Source organism: Peromyscus maniculatus, chromosome 5 (genome assembly GCF_049852395.1).
Source record: "Peromyscus maniculatus bairdii isolate BWxNUB_F1_BW_parent chromosome 5, HU_Pman_BW_mat_3.1, whole genome shotgun sequence".
Taxonomy (NCBI): domain Eukaryota; kingdom Metazoa; phylum Chordata; class Mammalia; order Rodentia; family Cricetidae; genus Peromyscus; species Peromyscus maniculatus.
In genome coordinates this window covers 21,314,186-21,330,089 of record NC_134856.1, presented here as the reverse complement: position 1 = coordinate 21,330,089, position 15,904 = coordinate 21,314,186, and the positions used below count along the sequence as shown (strand labels likewise).

At 58.1% G+C, this 15,904-nt stretch overlaps 1 protein-coding gene across 6 annotated transcripts in view; it reads right to left on the bottom strand.

Annotated features, from left to right (window-relative positions):
* Window positions 1–3,667: 3,667 nt before the first annotated feature.
* Adgrl1 (adhesion G protein-coupled receptor L1) overlaps window positions 3,668–15,904 on the bottom strand; it is a 39,420-nt gene continuing 27,183 nt past the window's right edge. For 4 of the 6 annotated variants that reach the window (XM_076571841.1, XM_015986585.3, XM_042277452.2 and 1 more), the window contains 19 exons: window positions 13,058–13,858; window positions 12,034–12,348; window positions 11,571–11,674; window positions 11,161–11,346; window positions 10,931–10,969; window positions 10,627–10,810; window positions 10,375–10,497; window positions 9,737–9,951; window positions 9,313–9,483; window positions 8,718–8,927; window positions 8,416–8,636; window positions 8,223–8,289; window positions 7,706–7,797; window positions 7,105–7,273; window positions 6,217–6,345; window positions 6,019–6,115; window positions 5,799–5,927; window positions 5,676–5,693; window positions 3,668–5,298 (listed from right to left, as the gene is read on the bottom strand). In XM_076571841.1, coding sequence (XP_076427956.1) covers window positions 4,562–5,298; window positions 5,676–5,693; window positions 5,799–5,927; window positions 6,019–6,115; window positions 6,217–6,345; window positions 7,105–7,273; window positions 7,706–7,797; window positions 8,223–8,289; window positions 8,416–8,636; window positions 8,718–8,927; window positions 9,313–9,483; window positions 9,737–9,951; window positions 10,375–10,497; window positions 10,627–10,810; window positions 10,931–10,969; window positions 11,161–11,346; window positions 11,571–11,674; window positions 12,034–12,348; window positions 13,058–13,858 — 4,007 coding nt within the window. In that variant the 3' untranslated portion in view covers window positions 3,668–4,561. Of the gene's footprint in view, window positions 5,299–5,554; window positions 5,694–5,798; window positions 5,928–6,018; window positions 6,116–6,216; window positions 6,346–7,104; window positions 7,274–7,705; window positions 7,798–8,222; window positions 8,290–8,415; window positions 8,637–8,717; window positions 8,928–9,312; window positions 9,484–9,736; window positions 9,952–10,374; window positions 10,498–10,626; window positions 10,811–10,930; window positions 10,970–11,160; window positions 11,347–11,570; window positions 11,675–12,033; window positions 12,349–13,057; window positions 13,859–14,949; window positions 15,035–15,904 lie in introns of all 6 variants that reach the window. The other 2 variants (XM_015986588.3, XR_013051202.1) reach the window with 2 other exon arrangements.

Sequence of the window (15,904 nt, the reverse complement as noted above, 5' to 3'; positions counted from 1 at the left end):
TTTCCAACCATAACAGCCCTCACTGCACTGGTCAGGGAACAATGTGTAAATCCTGCCAGCTTCTAAGTGTATCTCAAGTATATACTGAGGAAATAATATAGGATGAGTTCAGGGACCCACTGGACCTACTGAGTCAGAATTCAACCAAAACTCCATTAATAACCTGATGCCCATAAGCCCCCGATTTAACTGGAGGGCCACAATTCTTGAGATCTCACGGAACCAGTCTCCAATAGACTCCAGAAAATCTGATCGCTTCCTTTCCCTCAGCATACAGTTACCCTTATAAAAGGCTTCAGGTCCCTCTGGGGAAGGACTGGAGAAAGACTAACAATAGCCGGGCAGTGGTGGCGCACGCCTTTAATCCCAGCACTCACCAGGCAGAGGCAGGTGGATCTTTGTGAGTTCGAGGCCAGCCTGGTCTACAGAGCAAGATACAGGAAAGGCTCAAAACTACACAGAGAAACCCTGTCTTGAAAAACCAAAAAAAAAAAAAAAAAGAAAAAAGAAAGAAAGAAAAAGAAGGGCGCTGGAGAGATGGCTCAGAAAAAGAAAAAGAAAGGCTAACAATAAAACTCTTGGGTATTTTAGCAAGGGGAACCTAACCTTTTCATTCAAGGGGTTCCGGGTCTGGGCCTGCTAAATGGGTCAAGTCTGGAAGTGGTCTCACAGGGATGGAGTCCCTCTTGCCACTGTCCAGTGGAGCCTTTTGTTTGTTTTGTTTTGAGAATTTTCTGAGCAGCAACTCCAAGGTCTGGCACAAGGAAAAGATGACAATGAAGCTCTTCCAATGTGCTTATGGCCCTCACCATCTTGTGCCTTACAGGGTTTGTGGAGTGCATGTCTTCTGGGCCTTCCCGTTGCAGAGGATTAGATTTTACAAGGACTCACTAGCATTGTGATACCTGAGCCTTAAAGTCCCTTCAGCAACACTAAGCTGAGGGATATCAGAAGCATTTCTAGCTTCTTTTTAGTGGGCCATCTTTGACAAATGTTTCATCCAACTATTTAAACAAGCTTTTGACCTTTTTTTTTTTTTTTTTTTCCCTTAGTTTTTTGAGGTAGGGTTTCTCTGTGTAGCTCTGGCTGTCCTGGAACTCACTCTGTAGATCAGGCTGGCCTTGAAGTCAGAGAGATCCGCCTGCCTCCAGCTGCCAAGAAGGGCTCCTCTAGGAGAGCATGACACAGTGGCCAGGCCAGAGACCTGGGTGTGTGTCTATGTGTGCATGTCTGTCTGTAAAATGGCGTTCTAACTGTAGTGTGCACCCTGAATTGCGGGTGCAAGACTGGAGGAAACTGCTCAAGAAACATTCAGCCAGACCAGGAGTGTAAGAGCACTCCACATACAAGTTCCTGGTGTCTGCTGAGGGTTCTAAGAGGTTTATTTTTTAGTTAGTTTTTAATTTTATGTCTAAGTGTTTTGCTTGTATAAGTGTGTGTACCACATGCATGCCTGTGGGGGTCAGAAGGATCGGACCCCCTAGAACTGGAGTCATGGGTGGTCATGAACCACCACATGAGTGCCGGGAACTGAAACTCGGTCCTCTGCAAGAGCGAGTGCTCTTTCCCGTGGAACCATTTCCCCAGTTCCCTAATTCTGTTGAAACAGGGTTTTTCTATGTGAAACCAGGCTGCCCGCGACTAATAGATCTTCCTGCTTCAGCTTCCCACATGCTAAAACTATAGGCCTTAAGACCAGGGTCATCTAAGTTCAGTGTTCAAGCATAGATTCCAGGGACTGGGGGAACTACACCCTACATTTCCTGTCCCCCAATTGAATCACACCACTCTTATCATTCCAAGAAATCTTAATTTCTTTATTGTTTGACTTTTTGACTCAACATTTTTTTAAACTTTTTGTTTTTTTCTGAAACGTTCTTATGAGCCTTTTGTTTTATTCTCGTTAAATGCACTCGACCCAAAATTGGTTTGGCATATCGAAAAGGAGACCAAGGAAAGAAGGGAGCAGGGTGTGGGAGCAGGGAGAGGCCCGAATGGACAGAAAAATCGAGAATGAGAGGAACACAGAGACAGCAAAAGGACACAACAAAAGAGGCTGGATAGTTAGGAAAACCCAAAGGAGAATGCAGAGAAAAAGAATGAGCAAGATTTAGGAGCAAATGAATTCAGGAGCCCAAGGAAGGGAGTAGGAGGAGACCAGACCCTTCTCTGTACCGTCCCCGCTGGGGTGGGGGCGTCAAGGCACCAGGTCTGGTTGGGGTAGGGGACACCTGGGCTCTCTGGGTGGCTTTGCGCTGGATTGTAGTGGATCCAGCCCCACCGGGGGACCTGCCATGTAGCTCCAAGGCCTGGGATTTACTCTGTGCTAGCAATTCCAGCTGGAACAGGAACCAAGGGCCCTGCTACACCACATTCTCTGCCCTCCATGTGTCCACATCTGGAGAAGGGCTGTGCAGGGAAAGAGGGACAGGACTCCTGTGCCTGCCAATCCCAGAGGAGCTCTTCACCCCACCCCTCCTTCCAGCTTTATTGATGTCTGATGGGCCTCAGGCCTGGGCTGAGTCAAGTCCTCTGGCTCCTGGGCCATTCACTCCACATAGCCACAGCAAGCTCCAGGTCCAGTGGAAGCTAGGCAAGAGCCACAAGCCATTTCTTACTCTCCATGCCTGCTAGCAAGACCATCCCCAACCTCTCCTCTATCTAGACTTCACCCTTGGTCTTCTGGCAAGATAGGCTAAAACATACTACCACCAGAAAAAACCAGAGATGGAATAAACCCTGCCTTTTCACATCTGTTCCCCTTCATGGGGCAAACCATTATCTTTGGTCTGGCCCCTTCCCCCGTCATTGATGGGGACAAGCCAGTCCCAGCTCCCCAGAAGGGAGAGGGCTTTCTAGCAGCAAAAAGGTGGGTCCTCCTAGCCACTGACCCACCGCCTCAGCTCCTTCCTAGAGTCGCTCCCCATAACCCAAAGAAGTTCATGGCAGCAGCAAGCTGAGACCCGAGGATGCTTGAAAACTCATGGCACTTGTGAGGAAGGAGGCAGGAAAAGACAGGGCGAAGTCAGCAGAGGTGTGCTGCCACCTCTGCAAGATGGCAGCAGGGTTATGCTACCCCCAAAAAACTGGGGGAGGGCAGGCCAGGCTGGAGGGCTTGGAGTGGGGGTAAGGGAAAGTGACCTCTCACCCTTCTTGCCCCTCCCTCAGAAATGACCCCACCACGGCCATCCTGCCCTCAGCCACAGGAGCCATACTCTGCCCTCCACTCCTCTTTCCCTTCTCAGGGTGGGATGCCAGCCTCCTCCTGCCTGCCATGAGTCCTGAAGTGATATACGAGAAGCAGGAACTCAAAGGGGTAGTGCAGCCATCTTGGCAAAAGCATCTTTGGGTGTGAGGGTGTCTCCTGGCCAGCGGGGCAGGGGGAGACAGGCCTCTGGTCCTGGGGCAGGCAGTGAGGTACGCGCCCCAGGAGGGTGGCCAGAGCAGAGGTGATGGACCGGTGCTGGGAAGGACAGGTTCTTTGTTTTGCTGTTGCTTCTAGATTGGTTTTGTCTCTGGAGTGTAAAAGCTGCTCTGGCGGCTGCCCACCCTGGCTGGGATGTACACATACAGGAAGTCCTGGTGGCCAGGGCTGGCCGCGGCTCTGTTCCGGAGAAAGTCCGGGCTGGCCTGGGCTGCAGGTGCCCGGTGGCTTCAAGTGATGAGATTTTCTTACTTTTTTTTTCTTTTTTTTTTTTCCTTTTCCATTTTGTTGAAATATTTACAGCAATAGGGGAGGAAGAGAGAGGGGTAAGAGGACCCCCTAGGGAAAGATCCAAACCCAGGACCCACTCCTCAGGGAGCCCCAGACCCCAAATCTGCTCCCCAGATAGCCCAGCCCACAGGACTGGGAACTGCCCAAATATGGCCACCCCCGTGGGTTGGGGCCCTGCGGGGAGTTGTGCTTCATCAGGAGTCACCCCAAGGGAGGGGGTCATTGGGTGCACTCTGGGGGTCGAGGGGCAGGCTTGCTTGGGAGACAGGGACCAATAGCAAGGGATAAAGGAGCTTCAGAGAAAGTTCCACGTTAACCACCAGCCCCACGGCCCATGCCCTGGGCCTGGCTGGGGTCCAAGGCCCAGTCTCCAGGGCACGGGGAACTGTAGCATGGGAGGATCCTGTCCATCTGTCCCACTCCCCCGCTGCTCCCTTCTGATGGACGGAGAGGAGCAGCTGATAGACTGGATCCTGCAAGGCTTTGACCACCTCAAAAGCGACAACCCCCTAAAGACCTAGGGAAGCCTTACCCCTTGCTCTTCCTCCACAGGCAGGGAGTGTCAGAAGTCGGTCACACCTACCAGCTTCTCCCTCACTCCCAGGGCCCGGGGGCTTTTCCTCATTGCACTCCCCTAGAGAGGCTGGGGCGTGTGGCTGGTGGAAACCCTGTCTCACCCTGGCACCTGGGGCCCAGGTCAGCGCCCCTGAGGGGACAGTGGGGCCCACGGGCTGAGGGGCACCTGGAGAGAGTGGCCCACCAGCCTCCGTCAGTCTCTGCTCCCACCAGAGCCCCTCCTGGGTCCCCTCCCCGGCCAGGCCCCCGGCCTCTGGTCCATGAGGCCCCTCAGAGGCTGGTGACCAACTGCATCTGCCCATCCCCATCAGGCCCTGGCCCCTCGAGGCTGGGGGCTGCCAGGTAGCCCTCATGGCTGGGCCGCCGCACCTGGTAGTAGCCCTGTAGGGGATTCCGAGCCACCAGGGCCGGCGGGCGGGAGGTGTAGTAGATTTCTGGGGGCCCAGGGGGGGCAGGTGGGGGCGGGGGCAGGGCCTCACTAGGCCCCTCGGGGCTGCTGTCCGGGTAGGAGGGCGAGTCCCGCAGGTTGGCCCCGCTGGCATAGAGGGAGTCCCGGCCGGGAGGAGAGGAGAGGGGCCGACTGGTGGCCCCGTCCTCCGCCGTGCAGCTCTCCGACTCGTCCAGATCGCTCTGGTACAGCACCGACTGAGCCCGGGGCAGCAGCAGAGGCTCCTCCAGGGCCTTGTAGAGAAGTTCAATCTCTGCCCGGTCAGCACCCCCGGGCCCGCCGGCCTCGTCCTCACTGACCCCTGGCACGGGCGGCACAGGAGGCTCGGGCGGAGGCCCTTTGGCGCCCCCGCTGGCCCCCCGGAGGTTGTTGTGCACCAGCTCCGAGATGATCATCTTCTCAAAGGCCGCAGCGTCGGCCAGGTTCCGGCCTCGGGGCGGCTCAGGACCCCCATCCCCCGGAGGGAAGTCCCCGCTTCGCAGCGAGTAGCTGTTGTTGAAGTTGCCGTTAAGGGGCAGGGTGTCCATGCCACAGGCTTCCCGGCCTCCCAAGGGGTGCTCTGCAGGGCAGAGGGGGGGGGTAAGGATGGGCTGGTAGGCAAGGGGGCTGAGAGGTCTGTCCCAGAGCCCCCCGCCTCACTTCCCTCTCCCCTCCTGTGGGGTCCTCTCGAGCAAAGGCTCACGAGGGTGTGCAAGGCCCGGTTCTCCAGGGCTCCCTCCCAAGCTTCAGAACTTCAGCAAGTGGAGGCCTGCGTGGTCAGGTTCACCCCGCTGCGCTTGGACCCCTCACCTTCACTCCCTACCTGAGGTCCCCACCTGACTGCCACGCCAGAGCCTGTGGGTGGGGACACCCCAGGTTTCCAGTTCCTAGGAGAGGCTTACAGAAAGCTGTGTCCCCTCCCCTGTGGAAGTGCTTCCAGCAGACAGTGGTACTCACTGGGTTCCCTGTAGCTCCCTGCGGAGGCCAGTCAGCAAGAGAAGAGAAGACAAGTGTGAGCCAAGCAGAGGCCCTCCCGACCTGCCCTCGGGGCTTCCCGACCTGCTCGTCCCTGGCCCTCACCTGGGGAGTTGAAGACTGGGGGCGAGGAAGGGTTGAAGCCCACGGACTCGGCGATGAGGGTGTTGTAGGGGCTGGTGCCCCCACGGGGCTGCAGCACGGGGTTGGTCAGCAGGTGATTGCCCATGGTACCTGCCCAAGGGCAGGAAGGGTCGGGTTACAAGGCAGCCCAGGGGCTGGGGCGAGGCGCTGGAGAGGGGAGCCGGGGCCGGGGAGGCCTCACCTCGGTTCAGGGTGGGGGTGCTGTTGATGTCGCCTGCCATAAAGGAGGACTCCGTCTGTTTCCTCACCGTGTCGTTCCACATCCTCCGGATTCGGCTCTGGGGACACAGCGCAAACATGAGGGGACCTCTGCGAACACCCCCTCCAGGGTCATCCCGAGGTGCCCCAGAGAGACGCGGCGATGCCCCCTCCCGGGTACCTGGGTCCCCGTGTAGTATCGGGTGTTACTCCGCATGGCGGAGGTCTTGAGGGAGCCGTGCGCGCCCCCTGGCGGGGAGCGGATGCAGCAGTACGAGTGGCGCAGGCACTTGCTGTACTCCTTGTGCACCTGCGGAGGGGACCGACCGTCAGCCGGCGGGCCACGCCCCCGGCCACCCCCCCCCGGCCGGCCACGCCCCGCGCCGGCCACGCCCCGCGCCGGCCACGCCCCGGCGGCCCAGCGTTCAGGCGATTATTTTGGCCCATTCTCTTTTCCTCACCCCCAGCACCGCCTCATTCCTTCATTCTCCAACTCAACACATCTTTAAGGGACATGTACTATACGCCAGGCGCGGGGAACATTACGTCTCTGAACTCCCGACCCCCCTGCCCTCGGCTCCCGAGTGCTGGAATTCTAGGCTCGCACCGCTATGCCCAAATCATGATACTGAGGACGGAACCCAGACTTCATGCATGCTAGGCAAGCATTCTACCACCTCAGCCACATGCTCAACCCTTGTGTGTGTACGGACGCTTTGCCTGCACGATCTGAGGCCAGACAAGGGTTCCCCTGGACCCGTTCCTTCTATCATTACAAAATCCAGTCCTTCCTAGAATGGTTAGGGCAGGAATCTTAACACTGCGGCTCCAGTTGTCTGGCAGGCCCCCTGCTCTGCACACACTCCCAGTCCCTTGTAGCCTGCCTCACTTCTAGACTCTCTCACTTCTGGCTCAATCGCCCAGCGCCCATCAGACTTAGATGGTTCCACAGAAGGCAGGTGACCAGAGGACACACTGAGGGGCCCAGAGGGCACCTGAGCCCTTTCATCCTGGCCTCCCTCTCCTGACAGATCCAGAATGTCCCCAAGGAGAGCTCTGCCACCCTCACCTTTTTCTGTAAGGCGCAGTGAAAGACAAAGATGAAAACCCCCTGGAAGGCGTTGAAGGTGGTGAAGAGATAGGCCATGACTACTGACTCCTTGTTGATGAAGAGGAGGCCGAAAGCCCAGGTGAGGCCCAGCAAGAACAGCAGCGCAATGGCACCCAGCGCCCAGGACCTGGTGGCCAGGGGGACAGGGGGACAGGCAGTCATGGTGCTCACCAGGGAAGACAGCCCAGCCCCTAGGCCTCCGGTGCCGCCTGAAAGACCTAGCCTAAGGTTGGGGAGGCCTTGGGAAGGCCTGCTGGCTGACACCGAGGGTTGGCTCCCGGTGATGGGTCATTCCCTGCCAACTTTATCACTTGGGCCAAATTTCCAGTCCACTCAAACTCCCTTTGTGGCCGGCTTTTCAAGGTGCCCTCCAGCAGACTCGCACTGAATCTGCAGTGCAGGCCGAAAGCACAGGTCGGATGAACTGCTGCACTTCCCGACCCTGTTAAGTAGGGCCTACACCATGCACAAACACCCTCCTGCTGAAAACCCCACTGCACGGCACCGGTGAGGAGCAGTGTTCTGGGAGACCTCAGGGGCCCCAGGGTGAGGGTCTCACTTGATGTTGTCAAGGCGGCTGGAGTCAGGCTTGAGCACTGACGAGCTTCGGACCATCTTGTGCAGGGTCACCATGAGGAACACCAGGTTCACCTGGGTACGAGGACAGGAAATGGGCTCAGTTTCTGCTCCAACTCCCTCTTCAGGGGCCCAAAGTGCCCACTACCTGGGTCTGTTATCTGCTGTCACTGCTGTGACATGGCTTGGCATGACACGGGCTTGGACCACAGCTGCTGGTACACTGGCCTCAGCGCTGGGGACTGTGGACTTAGTCACCTGGTCTTTTTAGCTACTGCTCATGCGCGCGTGTGCATGTGTGTGTGCGTGTGTGATTTTAGGGCTAGAACCCAGGGCCTTTTGCATAGTGGGCAAGTGTCCACCTCTGAGCCATGCCCTGGCCCCTCTGCTTGGTTCTGATAGTTTCTACACTAGTGCCTTGAAAAGCTGGCAAGGGGCCCAAGGTTAGGGTCTAGACCAGCCTGGATGCAAGGAACCCCAGTACTTGGGGTGCCACTCACCACAATAACAAAGGAGACGGGCCCAATGAAGCTCCAGATGAAGTAGTTATCCACTCTCAGCCAGCAGCTAAAATGGAACACAACCAGAGTGGAGAAATGCCTGGAAGGCTAGCCACCCCAGCCCTGGCCCAAGGAAAGCCAGCCACTCAAGAGCCAATCAGATGAAGACCATGGGGACAACAGAGACACTCACGCCTTCTCGGTGCCATAGCTTCGGTAGTCAATGGCGGCTGCGATGCCTACCACCAGGGCTGGGAAGCAGTAGCCGCCCAGGTAATAGTACTTGGTGCGTGAATATTCGCTCTCAAACACCTCCACCAGCAGCAGGTAGAGGTGCACACCTTCTAGGCACAGCCAGGAGAAGGCGGCCAGGAAAAAGTAGTGCAGCAGGCCCGCAAAGATGGGACAGGCGACCTGGAGAGCACATCAGTAAGAGGCTGGTCTACCGCGGCGTGGCCCTCCCGCTGCCTGGCCCCGGCCCCAGGTCGGGCTCACCTCGTACTGAGTCTTGTCTATCCCAACCAGGAAGAGCAGCTCCGCAAGGAAGAGGTTGATGCAGAGGTTTTTGTGGATGGTGTTGCGGTCAGTCTGCAGGCCACGCAGGAAGCAGAAGGTGGAGATGCAGATGGCCAGACAGACCAGGGAGATGACGATGCCAACCCAGGTGATGACTGACAGCAGCAGCTCATTGATGCGGCCCTGGTACTGGGGACAGGAGTAGGGAGGCACTCAGGGCCTGGCTAGGTGACAGCTGCAGCTAAGGACCCAGGCAAGGCTGTGGGCCACAAGGCCCTCCAGTGCTACCCACCCAGCCACCAAGCTGGCCCCCGCCCCCCGTGCGGACAGAGCGGCTCAATTCCTCATGCTCTGGAAGGCTTGTGGAGAAATGACAGCTGGCTTCTCCAGAGTGCCTCAGGGCCAGAGGGAGCCAGATGCAAGGCCTCATGCCCCAGGCAAGACTGGGGGCCCCCCATGCCCACAAGCTGGCCTCGTAGGCATCGCCCATGCCGTGTGCTCTCTAGGATGCCATGCAAAGCCAGGCCAGCAGCGAGCAGGCCCGCCCAGAGCCACAGAGCGCCGGGCAGCTTACGATCTCTCGGTGAGCCATGAGCACTGCGAAGTTGGTGAGGTGGCTGCAGGCACATGTGGTATGGGTCTTATTGGACTCCACCAGGCGGCAGCCCTGGGTTGACCAGTAGCCCAGCATGGAGCGCTCTGAGTAGTTCCAGAAGGAGCAGTTTGCATTGAAGTGGTTCTTGGCCTGTTATATGGTGGACAGGGTGTCAGGACTGCAAAGTGCTATTCCTGTCCTCAAACCAGCTACGGGGACAGTGACAGGTGTGACAAGTGCCCGGGGCCCGAGGTGACCACCAGCTCTGTTGGACATATGGTCCAAGCTGAAGCAGGGAAGCTGAAACTTACTCTCAGGTGGGTGAACACATGGTGGGGGATATGCAGCCCAGAAACAGAGGATGCTGGGACCTCCAGGGAGGGAAGGGTACACCTGAGCTCACCTCCAAGTGGGCCACAGTAAAGATGACAGGGTCCATGAGGAAGACTCGGCTGGATTCCTTATTAATGGATGCTGCAATGACCTGTGAGTTCACCACCAGGGAGGCACCTCCAGGGCCACCAGTCCCTGCCTCGCCCGCCAGCTTCACTGTGGCATTCTCCGTGGACAAGAATAGGCCCAAGTTGTTGTAGAGGATGAAGACAACCTTGACCACACCTTAGGAAGATGGGCACAGGGAGATAGAGTGGCTATCCTCGGGCACACACTTCCCTCTGGGCTCCATGGCTCTCAGACACACTGAGAGTGGGCAGTGTCCCACTCAGAAGCCATTTCCACAAGGCCACTGTCCAGCAGTGGCCAGGACATACAGTACAGGCTGCTCTCTGACCCACTTTTACTTCCTGTGGGACCCTGGGCAGATTCCCTAGCCTCTCTGTATCTCAGCCTCAAATGGTACAATGACTTCTAGAGCTAGGGCTCCCCCTGCAAACCCAGGCCTCCGCAGGGCTTTGGGATTCCATACCAGTGGCAGATAAACCGTGATTAAAAGACACGCCCGAAGTGTTCCACAAAGTCAAGGTCAAGGTGCCAAGTGGGCAGTGCGCACATGCTTTCGGACAAACTCCACGGGACACTAACCGTTGCGGCTATTCTGCTTGATGGTGTTGGCGGACAGCTGGATCGAGTTCTCGCTGGGGTACTCCTGGGGGAACACCAACTCTTGCACTTGACCCTCTGTGTTCAGGACAGTCACCTCCAGGACTGTGGGGACAGGGGCAGAAAGGGCATGCTATCAGTGTCTATCCCCAGACAGGGTTCATGCTATGCCATGAGGCCTGCAGCAAAATCACAGGCCCAGGAATCGGGTCCTGGGGTGACTGAGGTACTCACCCACATTCTGCTTGGCAGCCAAGAAGCGAGCGGGTTCCCTGACATTGTCGGCCAGCAGGAAGGCCCCCTCCTCCAGGACATCTAGGAGCATGGTGGCTGTGTGCACCTGTTCTGTGGCATTCATGTCTTTCCAGGACTCAAGTGCCTCTGGCCGGAGCAGGTTGTCCACTGTCTCTACCACAGCCTGTGTGTAGCAGGGACGATACACACGAGTCCTCCACATTCTTTAGTTCCCTGGGGCAGTCTTGATGTCCTCTCCTCTCCCGTCCCCTCATTCCCGCCAACTGTACCCCACTGAGCTCACCTTGATATAATCCTTGCAGGTCCTCTCTCGCTTGTGCATCTAGAGACAGAGATGGAGGTAGAGACAGGTGGGGACTCCAAGCACTGTTCCCCGCCACAGTGCTCTCTCTCCCAGAGGAACCCCACCTCTGAGGACTACTCAAGGCAGCGCAGCAAGTGAAGCCCAGCAGCCCCCGGGGTCTGGTGTCCCTCACTGGTCACTGTGGGGTGGCAGCAGGTACAGGTGCCTACCTTATTGTAGTTCTTGCCAGCTGACTCGCGCTCAATGGGCCGGAGGGCCTGGAGCTGGGCATCCAGGATGTCCAGCAGCTGCTCCATCAGCTTCACCGACGAGGACACGTCCCCGGCATAGATGGAGCCCCGCGTGTGCCGAGCCAGCTCACTGGCGATGTTGGCTGCGTTCTCTCCACTCTTAATCTGTGTGAGGCAGGGAGGATGGGGCCTCAGGTCTGCTGGGCACTGGCCTGCCCTGCCCTCCACGCCCTTTTCACACGCCCCACCTGCCTAGGCCCTCTCCCTCTGCTGGCCCCTCCCACGCAAGGGTTGGGCAACAGGAGACCCCTTGTGTCTCCCAAGCTCTTTCCTCCACTGCTGACCCTGGACACTGGATGGCTGCCTGTAAGGGCAGCAGTTACTGGTACCTTCTGGGCTACTTGGTTGACCCAGGGAGAGGTGCAGTTGCTGAGGTCAGGGCCCCGAGGGTTCCAGAGTCCCAGAGCAGGGAGACACTGGAATGAGGCAATTCCTGTAGAGACAGACAAGAAAGTCAAAGGGGAGGAGACGAAGAGGGGCCAAGGAAGGAGGGAGACGACAGAGCAGAGGATGAGAAGGAGAGGGACACTTGGGAAAAGGCACAAAGCAGCCCGCCCAAGCCTCGCAGAGTTAGAACCTCCTAGGCAAGATCCAAGATGGAAGGTTTTCTCCACTAAGCCTCTTTCAACCTTGCCTGGAACCCCCAGGGCACCTGGGCTGCTTATCAGTCCCACATCTGTCCTGGCTTTGCTCCTTTAGTCTGACGCAGGTGGCCGGACTGCCTACAGCTCCCTGGGTGCTAGGCCGCAGACAGCACCTGTATGGCTAAGCTGCGAGTCTCCCAGCACTCACCTCGAGTGCCCTTGGGGCAAGGCCTCTCCACCAGCATGCCCTGTTGGGTAGCTGGCCACTGGACCCGCCGGACCTCTCGGGGTTCACAGAAGAGCTCAGGAGACACATGCAGATTGGGGGCTGGAGGCCTCCGGGTGCTGGGTGCTGGGGCTGTGGCTGGAGGCAGGTCAGGTCCCAGCTGGTTAATGGCACCCACTGGGTGTGTGGTGAGGGGTGCCCGGCGGAGTGGGGTGGTGGCTGCAGGCGAGGCTGTGCTGGTGAGGGGTGTGGGCCGAGCTGTGGTGGTGGTACTGAGAGGTGGGGAGGTGGCCGGGCCTGGAAGGTAAAAGGGACAGGACAGGGTCACACCCATGCCTAAGGCCCACCAACGTGCCTGAGCACAGGGCCCCTTGGCACCTTGGCATCCTCCTTGCCCACTGAAGTGGAAAGCTGTCCTGTCCCTGGCCTTTGTGCTCAGAGGCACGCTACGTTCATCAGACCATATACTCAGAGAGGGTGAAAATGAACTGCTATGCACCAGAAGGTGTCTCTCCCAGAGCTGGGATGGACATGTGTGTCAAAGTGTCTCAAAATGTAATCACCTCTCATCTGTGACACACTTGATTGTGGGGTCTGGAACCTGGGTGCCCAACTCCCCCTCTCCAGAGTTCTGGGGATGCTCTAGGTTAGCGATAGGAACATCAGCTGGCGTTAAAATGAGAACACAGCAAGTGTCTGATTCTGCATCCCTCTAAACTACCCCAAACTACTGTGCCCAGGCCGCACAGGTCACTGGGTAGAGCCCAGAATAATCCCTCAGCCACACAGTGCACGGGTTTCGCCTGTAAAACAGTGCAATGAACCTCATGCCCCTAAGATGACAGGCACACCCCGAAGGAGCAATGGCGATGAGTGAGGACAGCGTGTGCCACGAGCTATGATTTGCTTTACCTCCCAGTCCTCAGCAGCGTACAGTGAGCCTACATCCTGGTGTCAAGGAGTGAGAGACGCTAAGAGGCCCACACCCCTCAAAACCCATCCTCACCAGCACTGGGGTCTGGGGGTCCAAACTCCAGGCTGTAGCGCACCACAAAATAGTTGTTCCACACGTACAGCTGGTTGTCCCGGGGGTTGTAGTCGACGGAGGACACAAACTGGTAGGGGTTGGGGAAGGCGAGACTGACCGGCTCCTCGCGGTTTGCATTGGTGTTGAAGGCGTAGTCCACGCGGTTGCCGGCCGCCTCACTGTCGTCATCCACGTACACTGAGCGCAGCACATAAAGGACTCCGCAGACCATGAAGGCGTTGGAGGCCGAGCGCTTATCGTAGCCTGTTTCCCATGTGCCCTCGAAGCGTAGTGTGTAGGGGTTGAGCTGGCTCACCACCAGGCGCCCGTTGTTGCCCTCGGTGGCATAGATGACCCATAGCCCGTTCTCATCCACCGCCAGGTCAATGTCGGTCTTGCCTCCCCAGCGATAAGGCGAGGTGTCATGGTAGTTGGCTGTGTTGATGACTGTCTCACCGCTCTTGATGCGGGTCCGCAGGTCATACTTGACGATGTTGCGCGTGCGCTCCTTGTTGTAAAAGACTGCGCCATCGTAGACTACGAAGCCGGTGCCATCCACACGGTTGGGCAGTCGGTATGTGGTAGTGTGGCGTGCAGCCACATAGTCCTCCCATGAGGCATATTCAGTCAGTGTGTCTGTGCGGTAGGGTATCCAGGGCATGACGTAGATACGGTCACCTGCCTGCAGCGGATCCTTACACCATGCACCAGACTGGTGCTCTGACTCATGTGTGGAGGTGGGCTCCAGCACCTTCTGCAGGGTCCCTGGGCACACGAAGACTGGGCCGGGTGGGTAGGTAGGCAGGGAGGAGGTGGGGAGGAGCAGAGGCAAGGAGAGAGGGGAGAGAGAGGCAAGTTGGTCACACGGCGGGGGGAGGAAACCATGCTGTCCCTCCTGCTGCTGCAGTCATGGTTGCTTGGTCGGGCTGGTGATGGGAAGGGGGTTTGTGGGTGGGGAGTCCCGCCCTGCCCAGCTGTCCCTCTCCCTGGAGCTGTGACCCCTGGAGACCATCAAGAGCAGGGTTAGTGTGGGGAGGTGGTGCTCTCTTCCCTTCCTTGGCTGCGAGAGACCCCACAGGCTGGGGACGAAGGACTCGGCCAGAGCTCTCCCAGACTGGGCTCAAGGGGGTGGGAGGTGGGGACCCCTGCTGTAGCAGAGGCTAGCCTCAAGGTTCGGGTATCAGCACCCTGGCCTCCCTTCTCTGCCTCTGTGGAAGAACTAGGGGCTGGGATCCCATCCTTCACCAACCACGCAGGGATGGACTTTTTAAAAAAAACTTCACTTTCTTCCTCAAAAAGCTGCAAGGTAGAGTGATGTTTCCACACCCACTCTGGCAGGGAGGCTTAGAGCTGTCTATTCTCTCCTCAGGTCCCTGCTGCTGTCTGGGCTCCCCCCAGCTGGTGCCCGTCAAGTAGGTAGGGGAGGAAGGGATGGAGGGAAGCGGCCCCCAGGTTAGGCCAGGGAGAAGTCCAGCTCTGCCCCAGCCAGCAGGGTCTCTGGTGGGGTCAGGTCCAGAAGCGCACATGGACACTGGTGTACAAGGGTGGAGGGGGGGCATGGAGAAAGACAGGACTCCCGGGACACTTGGGGCGGGGAGCTGCGCAGAGGGAAGAGAGACAAGGAGGGGGTGTCCACAAGTCCTGGCTCCAAAGGAGACGTTCTGGAGACCACCTGGGAAGAGAGGGTTAGTGCTGGCGAGGAGAGAGGGGGTGAGCAGAGAATTCACTCCAAGGCCCAGGCCCGACTGAGAGTCCCTTCGGGGCAGTCCCAGGTCCAGCTCGGAGGGGGCAAGGGAGGGGCCAGGTGCTAGGATAAAGCCCCGCCCACCCCAGCCAGCCCCCCACCTCCCCTGCCCCGGACCCCGATTTACCTGTGACCATCCCCGGCTCGGGAGGAGGGACCAAGGCAGCGCTGATGTCAGAAAGGTGGGGGGCCCCGCCCCACCCCCCCATTCCCTGAAAAGAGGAAAACCTCAACTGCATCTCGTTGGCACCACTGGCCTGCCCACCCTTGCCCCTCACAGCCCAGCACCACCTGTTCCTAGCCTACCCTAGCGATCCAGCAGCTCAGTGTGGCCCACCCTCTCCTCTTCCCTCAGCACTGTGGGACTGACGCCCTTCCCTTCAGGAGGGCTGGCACCTCCTCTCATTTCTCCATGACAGAACCCACAGGCAGGCCAGGGCTGTAGGGTGTGTGTTTGTGGGTCTATGGTGAATTCTCTGCTCCTGCTTGGTCCATCACCAAAGCAGCTAGCCCCAGGGGCACAGGGAGGGCTGGGACGACTTGGCACCAGCATGGTGGGCAGCTTCAGTAGTGAGGGACCTTTGGGTAGGAGCCAGGCCTAGTGCCTATTTCTAGCCTGGCTCATCAGCAGGCTAACTTGGTTAGAAGAGGGGGACAATCTGTAGTGCCCCCCACCCCTGCACTAGGGCAGCTTGGCTTTAGGTCCCTAAGCCCAAGGCGTCAGCAGCACCGCCTTGTTAGCATGAGTTAACCCTGGGCTCTAAGCCCTGGCATTCCCATCAGTTATGTCTGTACCCTCTGACCAGACTACCTGGCCCCCACCCTTTTTTTCTGTTCCCCAGGTCCCTCTACCCCATAAAAACCCCTGCCAGGGGTGTGTGCTCATGACGAGGGCCTGAGCTGGTCAGAGGGTACCAGGGAGGAAAAACACAGTTAGAGGTCATCCCGAGGAAGGGGAGGAGATGAGGAAGGGTCTGCAGGGGCCCTGGGCAGCAAGGACCCCACCTCAGCACCCAGCTCCCCACATCTCTTCCCTCCCCCAGGCCGACCCAGAGAGGAGATCCAGTGCCGTAGTTCCAAGC